Source organism: Phoca vitulina, unplaced genomic scaffold (genome assembly GCF_004348235.1).
Source record: "Phoca vitulina isolate PV1807 unplaced genomic scaffold, GSC_HSeal_1.0 scaffold3, whole genome shotgun sequence".
NCBI classification, from domain to species: Eukaryota; Metazoa; Chordata; class Mammalia; order Carnivora; family Phocidae; genus Phoca; species Phoca vitulina.
Genome location: NW_022589706.1, coordinates 83,895,755 through 83,918,782, shown reverse-complemented (window position 1 = coordinate 83,918,782; position 23,028 = coordinate 83,895,755). Strand labels below are relative to the sequence as shown.

Genomic DNA, 23,028 nt, shown 5'->3' with positions numbered 1-23,028 from the left:
TTTTATCATAGAATACAAACTTTAACCATTTGTACACATGCATAAATATATTGTTTTCTAAGGAATGATGACACCATGTCACTAGAGACCCAAGTGTTTGAAGCAAGATTGGTAATATTAAGATTATTTTTTACAACAACGATAATAAACAACAGCAGCAACCTGAATCAGAAATTGGAATGGAGGAATGGAAAACAAAAGGATGGTTTTAAACCAATATTCACAACTTTACGAGTAACTGGGTAACGTTTTTCTGTGACCAGAGTCGCTGATGGAAAATGTGCTCCCTCTGTGACCACATCAGGGGGTTATGGGCCCTACAGAACTTTTAGCACGAGTGGTGCCTGGGTGGATCAGTTGGTTGAACGACCAACTCCTGATTTCAGCTCAGGTCATGATCTCAGGGTGGTGAGATCGAGACCCACCTGGGGCTCCATGCTGGGTGTGGAGCCTCCTTGAGATTCTCTCTCTCCTTCTCCCTCTCCCTATGCCCTTCCTCACCGACCCGCCCCCCCGCCCCTCTGGTCACACGTCTTCTCTCTCTCTCTCACACACACAACACAAAAAGAACTTTTAGCATGAGACTTAGACTAGAAAACATTAATGCAGAAATGATTCATGGATTAAGGATGAAATGTTGTGGAAATTCATACTTAGTACTTTTCACTAAGAAATTGGATGAATTCCATGTCAACTCCTCTCTTTAGCCATGGCACCCAAAAAAGCTAATTATAATGCAACAAATAAGCTAAAGTCTAAAAAAGAAAAATAATATTGCTTATACATACAATTGGATATTTGTTTTCTCTAATTGAACTGCTCTAGAATGAAACTTTTGTGAATAGCAATTTCTCAGTTCACAGTCATGCCAACAAAGCTCTACGGTACACCATTTTACTACATAAATTTTTTTAATCGGTGAATTAAAATTTTGACATTTTCTTTTTTCTTTACACATAGATTTTTTGAAGAAAAATCTAAAAATAGTTTAAAAAACAATCTTATCAGGTGATGAATGGCATTCTGACCCTGCTACCCCCAAAATCTTTACAACTATACTATATTCATTTAAAGATAGGATAATATGTTTTCAGTATCTTGTCAGTCCCTTATAAGACATCACACTTTCCAGAACATATTCAAAAATTGATTTTTTCAGAAATGTATTATTGTACTTTAGCACACAAAATAGGTAATTCTGTCTTTGTCAATACATTTTCCCAACAGAGGATTACCACCCTAACTGTCACGGTAACTCCCGTTGCATGATTTCTGTGGTCTGTGACTTCGTATTTGGTGTTGATGCATGCCAGTCATAATGGTACTAATGTAACACTTGTTTTTGTCTGATATTTAGTTTTATGCTTCCTTATATTAATAACCTTTTATAACATTTACCCCAATTAAATCATTTGTTTGCTTAGTGAAAAAGACCAAAAAAAAGTTATTGTTACTTTTCTTAAAACCTTTGGCCTTATAATAATATAGCTGTGTTCCTTAGTGTTTGAGAAATCAAATCCCTTGTGTGTGGGGGGAGGCCAGGTGTCTAGAAACACAGGTAATATTAGTAAGCTAACTCATCCCAAGGAGATGAATGTGGGACACAGCAGCAATTTTGCATTATCTTGTAGAATAAACTCAAAAGCATCTTCAGTGTTATTTTACCTAAATGTATTGATATTTTTGCATATAAGTAAGTCATTTTTATAATTCCATAGCTGGTTAAATTTGTCCTCATTGCAAATTAATATTGGGGGACGTTGATTATGACAGAAATAAGGGAAGTATATAGTGTACTTATTATTTAAAGCATAAATTGCAATACATATACTTGCTACTTTTTATAACTTTGTCTTTTCTTGATTTAGGGTCCCCCTGGACCACCTGGACCTCAAGGACTACAAGGGCCAAAGGTTATTCTTTATTTTATTTGTTTCCATTTACCATATATGGTATAGAGAATCCCACCTTAAATATATGTATCTTTGAAAAATCATTCTTACAAAATGCTGAAGGAGCTGAGATCACAATATTGCTTAAGGCAGCTAAGAATAGACATTGAGGTCTGGGCTGAAGGAAGCAGGATTGAAAAAAAAAAAGGAAAATTAGAAAAGAAGGGAGAGAAATAAGAGTAACATTAAATTTAGAGGGAGGACACTGAGAAAAACAGAATATTAAACAAGGGAAAAACAAATCTTACAGAAATTATAAAGGTAAAAGAACCACTAATGTAGTGTATGAAAAAAGGAAAATATTTCTATAGAGGAGGATTGAAGGAAAATTTACTCTAACACTGAAAAAGATTTTTCCCTTCAATTCATTTGTAATAAAAAGAACAAGAGAAGCTTTAACATGATGTATTCACAGATGATTATTGGAGGAATCATTTTTGAGTCATTTTTTATAACATATCCTATTATATTTATTCAGACATTCTGCCATTTAAATCTTATCTAATGAAACATAGCACCTATGAATAGCAGAAAACTAGAATTACTTGATTATATTTCAAATTTATTAGTGGTGTTAGCTTTATCCTTCCAAACTTAAACTTAGTTGTTTAACCACATTTGAGCAATTAACACATGGCCAGTGTCTCTAGTTTTTCAGAACTGAGCTATGTTTGTTGAAATATGACTTTAATCATTGGAGTTCTGTTGGAGATTCAAGTAGTTTTGAAATTCATCTTTTGTTGGTGCCTTTTAAGGCAGTTTATTTGCTAAGTCTGTCATACACACACACACACACACACACACACACACACACACCAGCTTTTGTACCCTTCTCTTTCAAGATACTTAAAAACAGAAAGCTAGCACATAGAAAGTTCTTTTTCTATTATAAAAAGGAGTATAAAGTAAAATATTGCTGAGGTCCTTACTCATGTAAGATATATTTAGAACATGGAGCCTAATTTCAAACAGATCTCATGTAAAACATAAATGTAAGGTTTGGGGTTTTTTAACTTTCTATTTCTCTATCACATTCTGGTCCCTAAGAAATGTAACACAAAAATGCTCCAGTTATTTGTTCCTGGTAAGCAAGTCAGCCTGGATCCCTACTCTCTAATATCTTGGTGAGCTGGATTAGACAACCAAGAAGGAAATCTGCAGATTCCTTTTTTATCTGTGTAGAGTCAACTAGGATCTAAGTTCCTTGTTCTTCTCCTCACTTGAGTAAGTCTCCAGAACCAAAATTGGCCTCAGTGCTAAACACACCTCAAGAGCTACTAGGACTTTACCCTTCTTTAAAGCCCAAAGGATCTACAGAATTCCAAAGGGTACCCATCCCTTGTCCTAAAGAGACAAAAAGATTACCCTTTTGATAGGCAAGTAAAGGCACTTCTTTGATGAAGAATACATGCTATGGATGTGCATATGGGAAGGCTACTCTCAGTCTTGGGAATCAAGGATGACTTTTGGGCTGAAACTGAGATAGGAGGACGCTGGCCAAATGAATGTCATGACAAGTGGGTTGTGGGAGGGGATCAGTCAGACTCCCTTACCTCGCACCCCTGCCAGCTTCCTACTATGCGACCACTCTGCCCCACCCCACACAAGGCACAATGATCTCATAATTGAGTTCTTGGACTGACTGATACAGTCTTTCAAGCTTTCCATGATCTCTCCTTGGGAAGGTTGGGATAATTGAGGGGCGATGTGCCTATGGCTAAGAATCAGCAAATGCAGCCCGAGTCAAATATAGAACCCATTTGCACCAGGGACTTACAACCTCAGACTGAATGGGAACCTATTCCATCAGTGTTTCTCTTTCCTTATCAAACCAGGATCAGTTGACTTCTTACACATCAAGTAACTCTGTAAACTACATTTGATGAGTGAAAGATAAATTCATAAGTCATGAGTTACGTTTTCTTTTAAACACTCACGGGTCACATTTTGAAGGTAAAAGCTTAGCAAAACAATCATTATTGGACCCAGAGTGCTGACAAGTATTCAGACTGAGTGAAACTAGGTCTTAGCCAGGTGCATCCAACCTCAGCAGACTTGTTTGTGGCAAAATAAACTTTGCTGCTACCACAAAGAACCGGAAATCAGGAGTAAGGAAAGGCTTTTCCTTTTTTTCCTTTTTTTCCTTTGTGTTTTTTTTGTTGTTGTTTGGTTTTTTTTTTTTTTGCATTTGTTTGTCAGGCTTTCTTTAAACATTGGAAAGCTCAAATTTCCTGCTGTGGCTGATAGCTCTTACAGTTTTTACCGGGGAAATGATCTAACAATTTCAATATAATGGGATCTACAAAAGTGATGCATTGATCTAAAATAATATCTTACCTTTCAAAGAATTTGTTTGTTCAGCACCTTTCCATATGAAAAGTGACTGGGCATTTGTTGTTTGAATAAATATCTAGCACATTGTTTACATTTGTTTTTAATGGGACATCTTCAGTTATGAAAAAATAAATAGATAGACTTTGGGTTTGTCGAGATTTCTAATAAATCATATGAATAGTAAACTTTAATTCATACCTAGCATGGTATAGGTAATTGAATCGATCCAAAAGTAATTTTATGTGGATTAAGATATTATCTGATTGATTCTATCAGAGAAAGACATGTATCATATGACCTTACTAATATGAGGAATTCTTAATCTCAGGAAACAAACTGAGGGTTGCTGGAGTGGGGGGTGGGGTGGGAGGGATGGGGTGGCTGGGTGATAGACATTGGGGAGGGTATGTGCTATGGTGAGTGCTGTGAATTGTGCAAGACTGTTGAATCACAGATCTGTACCTCTGAAACAAATAATGCAATAGAAAAAAAAAAAAGAAGATAGCAGGAGGGGAAGAATGAAGGGGGGGAAATCGGAGGGGGAGACGAACCATGAGAGACGATGGACTCTGAAAAACAAACTGAGGGTTCTAGAGGGGAGGGGGGTGGGGGAATGGGTCAGCCTGGTGATGGGTATTAAAGAGGGCACGTTCTGCATGGAGCACTGGGTGTTATGCACAAACAATGAATCATGGAACACTACATCAAAAACTAATGATGTGATGTATGGTGATTAACATAACAATAAAAAATTTTTAAAAAAAGATATTATCTGATTGATTCTATTTGGAAATACACATTCACAATCATGAACCTCTATCCATTGTTCAAATGGTATCAGTTAAAATATTGTAAACTTATGGGGCTTTGCATTCTGTTTTTAGGTCAACTGTCATGTTTTTGCTTTTTTCTCAAGTTGGAAAATGAAGAGAAATCATACAGATTTTTTAAGGAGAAAAAAATTAACTAAGGCATATAGGTTGTTTTTATAGAATATGGTCAGCCACCAAATAATCTCTATCAGTTTTTCTTTCACCATTTTTTCCTTTAGCCTACATCTCACTTGGGGCAAAAAATAAAAACATTGGATCTTAGCTACTTATAAGTATTGTTATATATAATCTTCAAGAAAATGTTATTTCACTTAGTTTTGATATGTGTATGATGTAACGAACTGTTCCTGGGTTATGATGCATTTGCTGAAAGTCAAATTGTACTGTCACCAGCTAACATGACTTTTATTTACCAATGATAAATGAGGGCAAGCCATCACTTTTTATATTAACAGGGAGAACCAGGATCTCCAGGAATCCCAGGAGTTGATGGAGAGCAGGTAATTTTCAAAGATATATACTACCATTTAAAGCATCATAATTGATCACCACTTTTATTATAGATTTGGAGCCAAAAAGACATGAGTGTTGAGATATGATATCCTCTCTCTTTTTTTACCATCTGTTGTAGAGATTACATTAACTCTAAAAAGCAATTGGTTTTAAATTAGACATTAGTTTTCTTTGCAGAAACATATAAGCGATAATGACATTTTAGTTTTGTCTTAATACTCCTTATCAATCTACCAGTGACACTTCAGTAAATTTTTATTAGACTTATAAGATCATTACCAATTTAGTAAGAATAGGCTAATTTTTGTCAGTGAATACAAATCATTTAAGATTAAAATCAGTCAATCAAAGTTTCCACAAAATTAGATATTGCTTACATACGTTATTTTGACAATATTTTTTCCCAAATAAAGATTACACCTAAATTTCAAGATCATTGGAAAAAAACAGAAACAAGTTGGGTATTTGTACCTTCACAGAATATGGCAGTATCTCCAAAGGTTTCCCTTAAAACAGAGGTTGGCCAACTTTTTCTATAAAGGACCAGATAGTAAATGTTTTAGGCTTTGCAGGTCACATAGGGTCTTTGTCACGTTTGTTTTTTATCTGAACACCCCTTAAAATTTTTTTCAAAGATTCAGGCTGTGCAAAAATAATCCCTGGGCTGGATTTGGCCTAGAAGTTGTGGTTTACCTCTGCCCCAAAAGAATCTGACTAGGAGAATGTGGACACTATGGGGAATTCAGAGTCAAATCACAATGGTTAGCTTCAAGATATTTGATGTTTTCTGGGCTTCCATTATTTACCCAAGAAATGGCTAAAATCAGGAAGATCAGGGGCACCTGGGTGGCTCAGTCGTTAAGCGTCTGCCTTCGGCTCGGGTCATGATCCCAGGGTCCTGGATCGAGCCCCGCATCGGGCTCCCTGCTCAGCGGGAAGCCTGCTTCTCCCTCTCCCACTCGCCCTGCCTGTGTTCCTTCTCTCACTGTGTCTCTCTCTGTTAAATAAATAAATAAAATCATAAAAAAAAAGATCATAAGAAATCAAAAGGATTCTTGATATAGTTGGCAAAATATGCTCCCCAGGAGACAGTATTAGATAAGAAATTAAGTTTAAGACTGATGATGTACTGTATGGTGATTAACATAACATAATAAAATTTAAAAAAAGAAATTAAGTTTAAGAGTTATTTTAGTATCAGAGTTGAATGTTGAAATCCTATAATGTCACATTAAATAAATGTGATAATTAAAAAATTAAGAGACTTTAGATGATTTGCTATTATTAATCAGAAATCACATTAGAATTTAAAAATCTGGTTGTATTAGGGCACCTGGGTGGCACAGTTGGTTAAATGTCCAACTCTTGGTTTCAGCTCAGGTCATAATCTAAGGGTCCTAAGATAGAGCCCTGCATTGGGCTCTACACTCAGCTTGGGAGTCTGCTTGGGATTCTCTCTCCCTCCCCCGGTACCTCTCCCACTCATGCTCTCTCTCTCTTTCTCTCTCTCTCTCTCAAAGAGAATACAAAGAAAAGCTAGTTGTATTCCTTTCCCAATGTTAGTCATTGAAAATAATTAATTTGACATGCAGAGTAACATACTACATGGTCCCTACATATACAATAGCTGGATTTTTTTTTCTATAAGCTTCACAAGGTCTTCTTCTGCTATTAAGTCTAATAGCAGAGGTTGGCTACCCTGCTGCTCTCCATCACTAGATTCCTAAAACCAACCAGGAGCTGATTAACCAGTAAGATCCATCTGCCCATTCAGACACCTACCCACCCACCCACCTAACGAGTGATTCTGAACTAAGTGCTATAGGTAAAAGTAAAGAAAAGACGTGTTCCTGTCCTTAAGTAGTTTGTAGTATGGAAAAGATGAACAGGTTTGTGCAGCCAGGGGCCCCTGACTATCAATACTATGATCATCCCTGCTCAAGAATGGGCCATCTGGTCGTAGGAGAGTGAAGCCCCTTGGATGAAAATGCCTAACAATATAAATTAACTTCAGTATTATTATTATTACAAAATTCAGATTTGCTAGCACTCAAAAAATACATCTATTTTCTCACTGTAAACAAATTAAAATAACCTCATGGATCACCTCACAGGGATGTCGTGAGAATAAAATAACACTGTGGAAAAGTTGAAGTGTTTCTAAACTTAATTGAGCACTGGTGCCTAATGACTAGGCACCTAATGATTGGTGCATACATTATTTACCTTTCTCTATATTGAACCATTGAAACTGATGGTGACTGGAACGTCTGCCTGCTTTTAAGAGGGGTAGGGAAGTATGGATAGAGATGGGAGAAATTTATTGGAACCTTTGTTATTATAACATTAGTCATGGTTCAAAATGTATATTGTCCTGCTGAGAATTTAATCCCTTAAATTGTTTTCAGGACCAGTGGTATCAAATTAGCTTCCAGGTAAAAATATAGAATCAGGAGAAATTATGTTAACACCTAAATTCATGATTTTCATACTTAAATGACCTAAGTAGTAGAACTTAACCCCTCTCATTACATGAGGAAATAGTATTGATTCAATGTGGAAGGTTGCTATAAGAAATAACTCTACCTAATAGTAAAAATCAGAATCATCTCAGCATAGGACCACCCACTGACAAAATTGATCTGGAATTCTGTTTTCCCTAGGATGTTACTATCAAGGGTCAGTATGATTCTTACATGCAAACCATATCATTTGTAGGGACTTAAAGGCTCAAAGGGAGACATGGGGGACCCAGGTATGCCAGGTGAAAAAGGAGGAATTGGACTTCCTGGATTACCGGTATGTTTATACTTTTTAGGTTGTGTTCATATTAAGATAAATTAAATAATCAAAAAAGAGTTGTATGACTAGCTGCAGTCTCATCTAGTGGTTAATATTACATAAAAATGTAATATTTTTATTTTTAAATATTTGAGGTATTGTTGGTAAATTACTCCAACTGGGCCACTAAAACAAGTTTTAAAGCATCTAACCAAATGAATTATAAAATAAACCTTCATGTTTTCCTGAATTATTTTCATCAGAAGATAGTAAAATAAATATAGTTGATCACTTTAATTTGGTATGCATAGAATGGTGGTAGCTGGTCATTTTTAAATAAACTATAATAATAAAAAAATTAACAAACTAAAAAATATAAAACAATTTAAAAACAAGTTACTCTTGAAAAGTGTTCTCTTTGTGTGAATGGAATGGTGTTTTTATGGTTTTACCCCATAATTTCTACTGAGAATTTGGAAGGAAAAATAGAAAAAAATGTAGAAAACTGCACTGCCCTAGATCTATTTTAAAGCAAGGAAGTGTATAAATAAATGTCAATGAAAACTAAGTTAAAAGACTGACTTTTGCTATTTAAAGTGAGCACCATCATAAGAAATATAACATTTATAATCTGATATATTTAACAATGTATAAGTTTAACCAATCAAGCCTACCCTAGTTTTTATTTACTTTATATTTTATTTCACATATCACCCACAATCCTAGAGATTTGGAGAAGCTTGCTGTTTGAGATTAAAATGCAAGGGGATAAATCCTTCTTTTATATATCATGTGTATAATGTTATAAAAATTTCAAAAGAATGATGGGTCTTACACTTTGGGAACAACTTTACCATCTCAACTCTTACTGGTTATTTGTAGGGTGCCAATGGAATGAAAGGAGAAAAAGGAGACTCCGGATTGCCAGGTCCTCAGGGTCCTTCTGTAAGTCCATGGCAGCTGAACTCCCATGGTTCCTAAAGAACTCTGAAACAGACCTTTTATTTACCCAGTTCAACCTGTGCCAGATGGCTTATCAACAGTAGAAAGACCGTGAACCTCTTAGTTTGTCAAACTGTAGAGAATATGTCTGTCGGCCTTGTACAATGAGAGACAAATTGTCTCAGAGGTCTGAGTTAAAAGCAGTTTTTTAGGGGACTCTTTAATCGTAAGGAGAAAATCAATGGTTTTCCCATAATGCTTTTGGGTAGAGCTTTGTGAATACAGAACATACTTTTTTTTTCCTCCAGAGCCCTGTTGCTACTCAGTGAAATAATTTGAGAGTTTAATAGTGGTTGTGGCATTATAGCATTTCTTGGTAATCAGTTGCTCTCTTTTCTTTTAATGTACTTTAAATTTATTCTGGTTTTTGTAAAACAACTGTATTTTTTAAGTGGTTTTTTTTTTATTCTCATGAAGGAATTTCTAAAGGTAAAGAATCAAATGCATCACTTCTTCTAGTATTCTTCCACTGCAGCTATTAATGGCCTTAGCAGAACGCCAGCATAAGATTCAAGCCAAACTGCCTTATCTAAATCAAGTAACCAAATCCTTGTTTATGTTTTGGACATACAGATCATAGGCCCACCAGGCCCACCAGGCCCCCATGGCCCACCAGGCCCCATGGTAAGCCTTTCTTTTCTACAAAACGTAATCATTTATTTACAAGCATGCTACTAGAAAAAAACAAGAACACAATCCCTCAAAACAGCCAGTTTGTATTTTGTGCTACTCTCTGGAAAGGACAGAAAATACAAGGTGCTTTGATATATACTGACTTTATTATAGTGTTGTCTTTCACTCCCCCTAACACATCTCTTGAAAAGAGATAGAGTAGTTTTGTGATAGGAGACTTGAAGGTAGATTTAACAAGCTTTACTCCAACCTACAGTATGAACATCAAAAAATCATCTTAACCAACCACTGTTTAGGCCATTAGTAGCATAACAAGATTAATAATTGTAGCCATTAATGAATGTGTCTAACCAATTTTGGTTGAAATCCTTTAATGAGATGTTTGATAGGAACACTTATAAAATAATATGGTAAAAATTGAAGCTCACTTCCACAGATGACATATCTTGTTGCTTCTTTTTCTTTTCATCTTTATGGTACTCTGGTGGATCCAGTGTTTACTACAAGTATACCTCAGTGACCAATAGAGTCAATGGCCATGCTCTCATAGAACTCATGTCAGGTGCTGAAGGCAGCCATTAAACCGGTGTAATTCTTAAAATGTCCACCCAATGGCACTAGTGTTAAAGCTAGAACGTAGAAGGCGGAGTGCTTCAAATGCCTTTGACTGGGGCAGGACTCAGACAAGTTAGGTAGCCTCTAAGGTCACATTCATCTCTAAGGTGTCTCAGTAAACCCCATGTCTTCAATCATACAGATTAAATAAACCATGGGTCACTCTTTCCTCCTATTGTGCTCTAAGAAAGAGTGTCACTGAAATGATCTAAGCCACAAAGCATAGCCATAGACCCAATCATCTATTTCTTACTAACTGCCATTTCTATTTCATACCACAAAACAGTTACAATTAAACTTATTTTCTTAAAACTAAACAATTCATTAAGAATTAAATAAATGGCATACTTTGGGCTTTTTTTTTTATACTCCCTCCACTTTAAGTTAGAAAATTAAATTTTAAAATGCTATATCCTGTTCATATAAAATTAATTAGTTTAAAGGGATGTTACACCATTACTGAAATAAGACTACTTGATAAAGTAACAGCCATTTCCTGAAAATGCTTATCCACCACTTACCTAAAGGGAAAATATTATTCCAATATAGACATATGTAACAACTATCTGTATATTGTTTGATAAAAAACTTTTTCATACTGTTGTATGATTTCGCTGTTGGGTATTTAAATACTCCTCTCTCCAAAGAGTTCATTTAAATCACTTGAAAAGTTTAAAGCAACCCATAATAATCTTAAGCTAATCTAGGTTGGAAATTAGTCTCTATCTATAATTAGATTTTCCACAAAATACAGGGGAAAAACCCTGATTCATGTATGCATTATAACTTCTTTCCACTGGTAAACAACTATTACGAGAGCCTTGAAGAATTCATCTTTGTAAGAACAAATGCATTCTAACTAATAATGCTTAGTGCTCCTGTATTAAAATACTTTCCTTAGTCTTAAATTAAATTAATTTAATTAATTAAATTGCAAAAGGGCTCCAAACTTGACTGTCATCTCCTCATTTCCTTCTTCCTTTAGATTCCTCTTGGGTCTAGAGGACTCAATAATGTAAAAGGTCTCCTCTTCACCCATACTTAAAGTTTGGAACTTTTCTTTGGCAAATTTCTGTATTTTAAGACCTACCTCTATTCCATATAAACTCATAACATGTTTCACATTTTCCACCTAGATTTTATAAAAATGTGGATTTGAGGGGCGCCTGGGTGGCTCCGTCGTTAAGCGTCTGCCATAAAATCTTAAAAAAAAAAAAATGTGGATTTGAGAAATAGGGGTAGTGTAGTCACAGTACTTTAAAAAATTTTTTTTCTTCCACATAACCCTGGCAGATTTCTCCCTCCCTCTCACAGGTATTTAGCAGAAAGAATTGCTGTTAGTGAATTTCCAATTACAGAACAATCCAAGAGCTAGAAGGAACTTTCACTAGGTGATAGCATCCACTGGCTTGCTCCTAACTATAGCTCAAACAGGAGGATTCTTGTTATACATCTCTTTGGTTATGCTATACAATAATCACTTCTGCTAGGAAATAGTGAATCAATTCTTAATTAAAATCTGTGTTTTTCATTTTCAGGGACCCCATGGACTTCCTGGACCAAAGGTAATCCAAAAAAAAATCCCTTGATTATTTGATTTCTGTTTCCTTGTTAATCATGGAGAAGCATGACGGAAGCATGTCTGTCCTGTCTTATTTATCTGTCAAGTAATGTTGATAATCTTTAAGCCTTTAAGTATCCAGATGTTTAAATCTCACAACACAGAATGACTTACAACAAATTTAAGTGATATCACCTGGAGATGAATTATTCCGCATTTTGCCTTTTTCCATGACACTATGTAAGTTTCTTAAGTTACTAATCATAATATACTCAAAATCAACAATTTAGAAGTGAATCTGATGAGATTCTCAGACTAGTCCAGATGCTCTTTCTTATTATGTATCGTTAGTTGCAGATTCAGATGTTACTGATACTCCTTGTTTGTCATATAACAGTACTGCATCTAAATGCTTTGACTATCCAACATCTTAATTTTGTACTCCCCCAGAGATCACTGGTCTAGAATGGGGTGGGGTGGATCAGGTGTGCTCTAGTGAAGAGAAGATTACATCACTTACATGTATTTTATACTCTGGATTAACAAGAAAACAATAGAGAATACCCCTCCTTGTCAGAATTAGTGCGGTTTATGTTGTAAAGATGGTTTGCATCTGTTCTCTGCTTTTGTGTAGACCAAGAGGACATTTTGGAAGATTAAAATGAGCCCTGAAAGAAAGGTTCCTTCTTCTAGAGAGCGTATGTAATGAGTACCTATGTTCTAATCTGAGCTTTGACACTGATAGGCTGTGTCACCTTGGGCAGACTATTTACCTGCTCTGATCCTTTGCTTACTCAACTAGGCAACTTACCTCCTAGTGTTGTGATAATTTAATGAGGTATATTTATAAGATACTTAAGCAAAATATCTGGTGCAGTTGTCGATAAACACCCAATAAATGTCAGTTGTTAGCATCTTGTGATTTTATGCTTTGTTCTGAATTTAAGAATTCAAGGGGAAAAATGCATGAGAGAAGCTTCAAGCACTCTTGAAAGCTCCTCAGGAGAGAGTGGGTGCGTTTAAATGGTGAGGGGTAGGGGAACACATAAATGCAAGAGCTAGAAATGAGAAAGCGTAGGCTTCCCCTGGCCCACCCAACTTTAGGAGTGTAGAAGTATTGGTCTGACCCCAGAAAACTAAGTTTCATTTTTGGGGTCAGGCAGGTGACTCACTCAAGAATGGGAAGAGTTCATGCCTCTTCATAGAACACCCTATCTTCTAGTAAGGGCAGTGTGTGACAATGTCTCAGAAGTATGGATTATAGTTTGGGGTAAGGGCATTGTTTTCTGGCGGTCAGAAGAGAGAGCCCGTCTATCAGCTTTGTGGTCTTGGTAGTTATCTAAACCTCTCTGGGTCTCTTTTCCCCACTCTGGACTAAATCAGTAGTTCCTACTCTAGGCTTCTCCTTGGATTTCAAGGCACCACTTAAATCATAGATTTCAGAAAATCATAAAGTTGAAAAGACCTTATGGATTACCTGTGCTCATTCCTTGATTTTACAGATGATAAACTATAGGCCCATGAAATTTAGATTATTTGCCCTGAGTTACACTGCTAATTAAATGACTGATCTGGGACTGGAACTTAGGTCCAGAGTTAGAATTTGGTCTTTCTGCCACTACATTTGATTGTTTATAAATTCACCTTCTCAGTTAATGCCCACTTGTGTCAATGTATGATTCCTCACCACAGAATTTCATGACCTACCAAGACAGCCCTGCCTATTCATCATCACAAGACCTCTAGTGGAAAGTCCACACACAGGCAAAGCCATCAATCTCAAGTTGAGACCAGTTAACTAAAGCTGACTCTTGAGCCTTGGCCTTAACCTCACATTGACTTTAGCTCTGGGACATTCCCCGGATCACACTTCACCCACCACAGCACATTTGGACTTCCTATAGTGGCAGCACAGCAAACATCCTGCCTTCAGAATCCCCAGAACCCACTAGGTCATGCCAATGTGTTCATTACTTTGTGACCCCTTTGGAAGTTCAACGCTAAGTGGGGCCCTGGACTCTGTGTTTAACAAACATCACACTGACTTCCCTCAGTCAGACAAATGGGGAAAATACTGCCGAGGTTAGTAATTCCTCCTGCCGCAGAAGCACATTCCCTCCCCGTTCCCACTCCTACCCAGCGAGACTCTATAGGGTATTTGAGACTGCATCTTCCTTTCACAAATCTTTCCAGACTTTTGTGATGAAATTAATGCCTTTACTTAAAAGTTGAAAAGTGGACAGGTCAGAACTCTTACTCCTAACATGTTGCTTCTGATAGAAAATAGTTGTACTGTATTCTTAGGTTTTTAAATATCAGAGTCAAGAGAATTTCTCACTTACCTTGACTTTTGTAATGTCACCTGAGGTTAAATTCCATCCTTCTTTATTTTAACATTGGATAGAAATACAGTTAGTAAAATTACATTTAAGCACTGTGGTCTTCATATTCTCTTCTGGGGTTAGCTATTTGTTGTCTATTCTGTGGATTAATCCATGTAGGGATCTGACTTGGCAATGTCAGTGAATGAGGACTCACTAAATGGCACTACTTCAAACATCAGCTGCTACATTTCTAGCTCATTCCCCAGGGCAAAATGCTTAAAGGCTTAAAATATCTGTATATAACACTGTCCTGCATATTCCAGTTTTTCATTCCAGCAGAGTGGGTTTTTCCTACTGAACCTCCTTCAGCATCCTCCACTCTGTCTTTGATTTGCTTGGTGAGAACAAGGTCGCATAACACCAGTTTCTCTGATATAGAACTGAAAACTGTGGAACTCAGTCATATGCATTTCAGTTGTAAAGAGTACACTTGCTCAGGAGTTTTGCTTCCTAGAATATTATTTGTCAATTTCAGTTTATTAATTTTTTTTAAATGTCTGAAATGAATTTTGAATGGATGCAAGACAAGTCTAGCCTGACTCTGCTGTTACCTAGAACTGGAATCTGCAACCATTTCAGAGACTGGCTCTCTTCTTTCGCAGTTGAAACACCCATGATAGCAACCAAAATTGGCATTTGCTTTTGCATTTAGGGTGAACCAGGGTTAAATGGTGTTAAAGGATTGAAGGGTGAACCAGGTCAAAAGGGTGACAGAGGACCCCTTGGTCTTCCAGTAAGTAAAGAAAACTTTCCATTTCAGTGCAAATCTCAGACTTTTCTTTCTACCCTAAGTAACAACTCTGGTTTACTCGGTGACTATCTTACATGTGAGATTTCTGTGACTGGAAAACATACTCAGCCCAGTTTTGTTTGATGCCTGCTCTTGTGTCAGAGGAAGACCCCATGACAAGCGATGCTATAAGTGTTCTGTCATTCAATTACATACATGCCAACCTTCCTCTTTAAACACGGATGATTCTTCTCCCATCACCCTGCCCTTAAAAAAAAGCATTGTGCTGATTATGTCATAATTTCTCCCAAATGTTTTAATAATTTAGTGCAGTTCAGAATCCTCCCTCAGTTTTTTTTCTCTTTTGATACCAAAAATTGTAGCCCTCTGTTGGGTGGCAGGTATGCAATTGGCCATTGCTGTTGGCGTGAGGTCAGTGCTGTGGCTCCTTACATTAATCAATCCTATCATGGTCTAAATGTTTTGTGTTGTTTGTTTTGAAAATGCCCTCTTACCTGGTTCTTTTGGCAACAGTGGACAGGATGGAAGAAGTATTTTGCAGTAGTTTTGAGATTTTTTTTGAGATTTTTTTATTTTTTATTTTTTGAGATTTTTATTTTTAGTGAAAAGGGAATTTTCATCTTGTATGCACTTTATGCCGGTCTTCTTCCTATAACTAAAAAGAGATTTTTAAAAATGATTGTTAAATATGAGGTTTTAGTTTCAAGATTTTAGCATGCTGACTATTCAGAGAATGCAGATAAAAGTCAGTAAAGAACATTATAAATTACGTTATTAAAATAAGACATAAAATTGGTAGAAAATAGTTTATACACATATTTTAACATATTAAAAAATGTTGGTACTTTAAGTTCTAAAGTATTCTACTCAATAGTCAGTGCCTTACATAGATCAGGCACATAGTAGGTGCTCAATATGTACTCGTTTATTAGTGAATGATATAAACCTTGTATTAGAGTATAGGTTAAATCACACCAGTTAGACCATGGACTAGAGGCACAATACCTCTATAATATATGTGAGTCATTAATTCACATTCCAAACAAATATAATGTTATACTATCAGTACAAAATTTTACCATCTCCCTATTTGTTTTTAAATGTTATAACAATGGTGACTCTGAACAAAGTATCAAAAGGCAAAAGGAAGTTTGGGTTTCTGTTTTATTAAACCCTCAATCTGATTTCATTAAAGGTTGCCCTAATTTCATAGTTAGAGCTAGTGATAATTTCTATGCAATATTTAGTCAAGGCTCTACATATGTTAGCATTAAGCACCACACAGATTTTTAAAAATTTTAATCATTGCTAACTAAAGATGCATTTTGCAATTACAGTCTGACTCATAATAGAACTATACAGAAGAAATTGTAAAATAAAAAACTAAAAACATCCTAGTATATATAGTATAACATTATTGGTAGAGTTTGCAGCTGGAATAGATTTTTTCTTCCATTTTTTATTATTAACTATATCTGAAGCATAAAATGGGAACATAGTTCTTCAACCTTGCCAAGAGAATTTATAGGGCTAGTGTATCGTCTTTCTTAAATACTCCTTGATTTAATCAATATTTTTAAAGGACTATAAATCAGTATTTGAGTTTTGAGATACAAAAGACATATTCAAAGAAGTAATTGTGCTTATTCTTGAAACAAGCATTGAAAATGTCATATTTTAATCATACACTATGCATAGCTTGGAGTTCAAGGTAAAAAAAAAAAAAAAAAGGCATGCATTGCCTGAGAATAACATTATATTTTTAAAGCATCTCCCCTTCAGACTTTGATGCAATGATTGTTTGAAGTGAATTGAGGAACAATTTTGTTTGTGACAGTTATTTATTGTTTGGACTCATGAAATTTTTTTCCTGCTTTTTCCTGTTCCTAGAAGTCCCTCTAGTGGTAACTAATGTGAACACAGTAAGAAAACCCAGAAAACAATGAGAATTGTTCATGTAAAATCCACAGTCATTTTGGCATGGTGAAATTCTGCAGTTGTTATTCATAAGTGCTGTTTTAACAAGAAAAACTAGAGCCTTTTTCTTCTCCTCTGAAATGCTAACTTTGATTGATTATTATAATGAGCCCTTTCTTAAAATATCGGCCATTATGTTTTTTTCAAAACCTAAAGAAGTTTATTGTCAACAGTACACTCTTTAGAAAATGTGTATCATATGGAAATTAGCAGTCTGTGAATGTTACCAGTAACTACTTTAAAGCCCGCTTTATAAACCTCATTATCTTGATTTCTAAACAAGAATTTGTCGAATGGAAATGTCATTAAAATGCCATCATCTGTGGGGTGTTTATTGTCACGTGTTTTGTTTCTTTTTTTTAAACTAACAATTTGTAGCGATGTGATATCCATCCCAGAACCCCGTGACTGTGTATGATGTTGTTTGAAGCGTTACATTTGTTCATCAGTACCTCATACTAATCTCTGTTCTTGTCCTTCGTGTCATACCCACCAACCCTGCTACCAACCAAATACACAGGGAGCATCTGGCTTAGACGGAAAGCCAGGATCCCGGGTGAGTCAGTACCTCATCTTGCTCCAACATGTTTTGTGGCTATGAATTTGTGCTTCGGGACAGACTCTTTTGCCCCATGTACTCCCATCACGTGATGAGGGGGACATAAGACTGGAGTGAAAGGAGAAGGTGTACAAAGATGTGGTACAAAAGGGAAAGGTGGGCAGAACAGAGGCTGCAGCTCTGATTGACTCACAACCTAAACTGCAGGACATCCTTCGGAAGCCCCAGTTCCGGGCTGGAAAACTTGCTAGGTGGCAGGAATGACCAGTCTGATTAGCCTCACTGTCTTAGAATCCCAGACAAATTTTTCCAGAACTAATGGACATTTCCTATAGTTCTATGAGCAAGCTCCTCTGAAGGGATCAAAATAATGTGAATTTATTTGAATTTGCTCTTCCTTTTATGTTTCTGTCCGTATTAAAAAGGTAAGTTCTACCTTGACACTAACTTTCAGATCTCTGTTCATCGAAAGACCTGTCTGTCTTCTGTCATTTTGTCTCTTTTCTTTGGTTCTTAACAGCTCCATCTCTTAAATATCAGCCACAGATAATCAGTATTTAGAAGTCTTCTGAAGATGAACTTGGGAGTTCAGGCAGTAAGAAAAAGATCAGATAAGAGGATGAGAATTCACCAACATCAGAATGGGTTGAAGCCCTAAATGATTTCATATCACAAAGCTCTGATAGAAGAAAAAAAGAAGACTAGAACATAAATAGGAATACTATGTTAAAAACCTGTGCTGGAATAGTTCCTATGTTTGCAAATATTAGAACAAATTCTTTGCAAATAAGCACAGTCTTCCTGAAAATGAGCAAATTACTTGAAGTCCTTGCTACATGTCTAAGAATCAAAAAGAAATTCCAAGCTCTTCAATTCTAAAAACCTGCTTCAGGCAGTCGTTGTTTTCACTGGACCTAGTGTTCCCACGTCCATTCAGTCTGAGACAGAAATCCTAATCCTGCACCAGGAGGCCAGGGGGCAATTACACCATTAAATCAGCCGGCTGCCGGGTTTGTGTCTTGTAAGCAGCAGCAGAGCCTCTGAGAATCACTCCTTTCCTCTAAGCCCCCCGCTGCTCCCCGCAGAGCCGAAGGAAGTTTGGTTTGGACAGTTCAATACTGTTCTCGGTTATTTCATATTTTTTTCCACTTGTGTGACCGTTCAAGCCTCTTAACCAGCTGAAAACAAAGCTTCGTGGCCCAGGAGCGTGGGGGTGACAGTGGGTGGAGAATGGACTTGGGGAAGTGGTATGAGGGGAAAACGACTCCGTTTCTCTCCTGAAGATGTTCCGTGAAGTCAGGGAGGAGGTATATAATTAAATCCAACTTCCATCTTCTCGTCTGTGCCCTTCGTTGAAATATGCAGTTACATAACTCATCCTTTCTGCATGAGTTTCTTGGAAACCACTGGCCTGAAAGAATCAAGTATAGAGCTCTTTGAAAGCAGATGAGTCGTCTTACTTGCGTTCAAGGCGTCATTCACCCAGGAAAAGTCCGGGATGAGTTATAACTGCTTTTCTTATGGCCCTTGGGATATGTCTCATATTATCTTATTTTTATCTCTTTTTTTTTAGGGTACAGATGGCCCTATGGGACCCCATGGCCCCGCAGGTCCCAAAGGAGAAAGAGTAAGTTGCTCCTGAGGTTATTGAGCTGTGACCCAAAGAAAACACAGTGTGGCTTTTCTGTTTTAGTTGAACTGTTCATTCCCCAGAAGAAAAAAGGACCATCTAAAATATTAAATGAAAATATGCCATCTTAAGTCCTAATCAGAGTTCTCACACTGATTAAAATAGAATGTGGCTGCCTTAATCAAAAATCATGCATACATCTATATAGCTAAAATAAATAGCTCAGACCATTCCTTCTTAACCCATAAGGAAGATATTTTCATTTGGCCTTAATCCAGAAAGTTGAAGTCCATGGGGCTAAAATATCCAGGACTACATATTTGGTTGACAATCTTTTATATAAAGCTACTGTATTCATTCAGAGTAAGTTATAACTTATTTTTTAAAGGAAATTACCAAACCTAAGTATTCTTCTCCACACAGTTACACATGCTCCTTTATTTATTTATTTTTTTAGCAAAAGAATAGGCTGCCTTTCTTTAGCCATAAGGAAATAATTTCAGCGCACTATAGAACAAAAACCTTTCACTAACCTCCCTATTGCTAGGCCCTGTTTCCATATCCTTGGGAGAAGAAAAAAAACAAAAAACAAAAACAAAAACAAAAAAGACCTTCAGAGCAGAAGATAAATATCTGACACCAAAAAATGCATTGCAGCCTCAGCAGCTGGTCATCTGTCTGGAACTTTTCTCCCCTCTTTCTCTGTTTTTCTCCCACTTTTTCTTTTCTTCACTTTGGGAAACTTGGAAGCTTTTTCTGTGTCTGAGCAGAATTGTGTCATCAATTTCCCCACCATCCCGGAGAGGCCGGAAAAAAAGTGTCCTACGAGTAAGGGCTTCTAAATGTTGGGATGATTCATTGTGCGAGCTGCAGTCTTTTTTAAACTAGATAGAGTTTCTTCAGTCTGGGGTAATTTGCTTTAAAAATAGAGGGCCACAGAGTGATTTCTTTGGCATCCATCCCAATTCCATAATTCTGTGTTCTATAAAATGAGTTCCTTCATTCAGTAAATATTTATTACATTTTATGATCTATAAAACGACAGTGTACTCCTAGTGTAGAATGGAAGCACTCTCCTCCCATTTGTGTAGTCTATTTTGCTAATTTAATAAATAATGCCATCATAATTGGCATTCGTCATCCTATAACCTTTTACTACTACACTATATATATTTACTCAATACTGTAAAGGAAGCAGGTATTTTCTCTGACCTAGCAGAGTTTACAATCTAATTGCAGAGGGAAAAAAATATCGGCAAGAAATAGCCAGATAATGAGACCAAAGTGAATACAAATAGCACAGACTGTACGTACAATGATGAGGAAGTCTGGCTTTATCCAAGAATGCTTCTAGAAAGAGGTGAGTCCTAAAGGAATAAATCATCTGACTCTGCAATTGTCTGATTTCTGAAATCAAACCGACTTACGAAGATCATCTTAATTAAAAATATTTAAAAGTGAAGAGCCTCATGCTGCTGACACATTCAAGCAGTGTCAAGAAATCCAGCCCATGTACTAAAAATGGAGCAGCAAATCTCAAGTAGTCTTTTGGCAGGATGCCCTTGGGGCTCAAGAGGGTTTACCGTTTGGTAAATCAGCTGCTACTTCCGAGCTCCACAGTGTCACAAGAGTATCAGGTCTCAGCGAGAGCAAATGAAGCCGCTAAGAATTTTTGAAGACATAGTTCAAGTCAAATGGTGTGCAGTGTAAAGTGTTACACTTGTATTTACTCAGCACGTTAACTATCTTAACCGGATCATGTATCAGTACTCTCCAAGTGCCCCTCACCCAAAGTGCTAAACTGGAGTGCGATTCTCCAAGTTAATTGACTGAGGTGCCATCTGGACTCTCCTGGAAAAGTTTCCAGTTTTAAAGAGGGAGGAATCAGGAATCCATTGGAGAAGAATTCCTCAGTGTAGACATGCAAATTAAAGAGCCTGAAAGAAATGAGACGGGCCTAAAAGAAACCAGGCATTCTACAGTGTCATTCAGTAATGTCAAATACGTGAGTGACAGCGTGAGCCCTTCAAGGACCTGATGGTCTCCCTGCTTTGAGCTGATTTCTTCATCTGGCCTTAACTGCTTTGGAACTCTGTGAAGGGTGTTAAATTTGAGAGGTTCAGAAGTTTTTCAAGAATTATTTAATCCAGGAGAATTCAAATCCCTATTTCGTTTCATATTTCATATTCAAATTAAAAATTTTCAAGGATGCTTTTGACTCTAAGTGACAGAATCCCAACTCAAAATGGCTAGGACAATAGAGAAATTCGTTGTTTTATATAACAAAATATTCAAAGGAGGGACTCTCGGCTCTGCTTCTGTGCCCTTTCCACATGCTGGCTTGGTCTTCTGATCACGCAAGCTGGTCACAGTCCCTACAAGCCTCCCCTCCGGTGAGGCATCCGCAGAGAACCAACACATATCATCTTCTCCCGTGTCTCTTCCTTAGCAGCACGAGCAAACCTTCTCCATGGCCTCCCCTCAGACTTGCCCCAGCACCTCATTGGCCAGAATCGGGGCATGTGTCCACTTCTGAAGCTGTCACTGGCAAGTGAAATGGAATTGACATTACCTAAAAGTAATTATTTGGGGTGAGCAATTCTATAAGAGCAGTTCCACAGACAAATGCTTTACTGACAACTTAATTCAAACAAGCCATGGTGTATACATTTTATAAAGCTGAAAGTACTCCGTCAGAGGAGGAAAAAGGGAATAGTTATATCAAAAAAATCTGTGGAGAGTTTTCAAACTAGACCTACTCCAGGTTATGTGAGCTTTCCTTTTAAAGCCCCCACCTCCTACTACACTGCCCACTCCCCTGCACACGAACACATATACACCACCACCACCACCATTTAAGAAATCATAAATAGGGGCACCTGGCTGGCTCAGTTGGATGAGCGTCTGACTCTTGGTTTCAGCTCAGGTCACAATCTCAGGGTCGTGAGATGGAGCCCTGCGTCGGGCTCTGTGCTCAGCATGGATTCTGCTTGAGATTCTTTCCCTCTTCCTCTCCTTCTGTGCACTCTCTCTCTCTCTAAAATAAATAAATAAACAAATAAAATCTTTAGAACATCATAAATCACACAGCCAGATCAAACTGAAAGAAATTTAATTTAAATGGGTTGCCAAACCCTTTTTGTTAAAAACAAGACCTCTAATTGTATATTAATGACAATAGCTACTATTTTTAGGACATATCATTTGGTGACATATCATTTCATATTTTACAATCACATTTAATCTTCAGAAAAATTCTTGCAGAATATGTATTATTATTCTTATCTAACAGCCAATGAACCTCAGGCATAGAAAGGTTAAGAAAGTTACCTAAGACCACAGAGTCAGTAAGTGCCAAACTGGAATTCAGATTTAAATCTGTTTCATTTCAAAACCTGGCCACCTTCCTGAATGGGATTGCTGATCTCTCGGTAATAAACCTAAAGTAATGATGAGTAGAAGTTCAACAAGCTTTTATCATATTTATTTTCGGTACTCTCCCT

General features: G+C 36.8%; 1 protein-coding gene across 4 annotated transcripts in view; it reads left to right on the top strand.

Annotated features, from left to right (window-relative positions):
• Positions 1-23,028, top strand: part of COL25A1 (collagen type XXV alpha 1 chain) — a 467,924-nt gene that overhangs the window by 425,109 nt on the left and 19,787 nt on the right. For 2 of the 4 annotated variants that reach the window (XM_032400984.1, XM_032400983.1), the window contains exons 24-31: positions 1,228-1,251; positions 1,869-1,913; positions 5,575-5,619; positions 8,351-8,431; positions 9,296-9,358; positions 9,989-10,039; positions 12,202-12,228; positions 19,469-19,522. In XM_032400984.1, the coding sequence (XP_032256875.1) occupies positions 1,228-1,251; positions 1,869-1,913; positions 5,575-5,619; positions 8,351-8,431; positions 9,296-9,358; positions 9,989-10,039; positions 12,202-12,228; positions 19,469-19,522 (390 nt within the window). Of the gene's footprint in view, positions 1-1,227; positions 1,252-1,868; positions 1,914-5,574; positions 5,620-8,350; positions 8,432-9,295; positions 9,359-9,988; positions 10,040-12,201; positions 12,229-15,260; positions 15,342-17,856; positions 17,893-19,468; positions 19,523-23,028 lie in introns of all 4 variants that reach the window. The other 2 variants (XM_032400981.1, XM_032400982.1) reach the window with 2 other exon arrangements.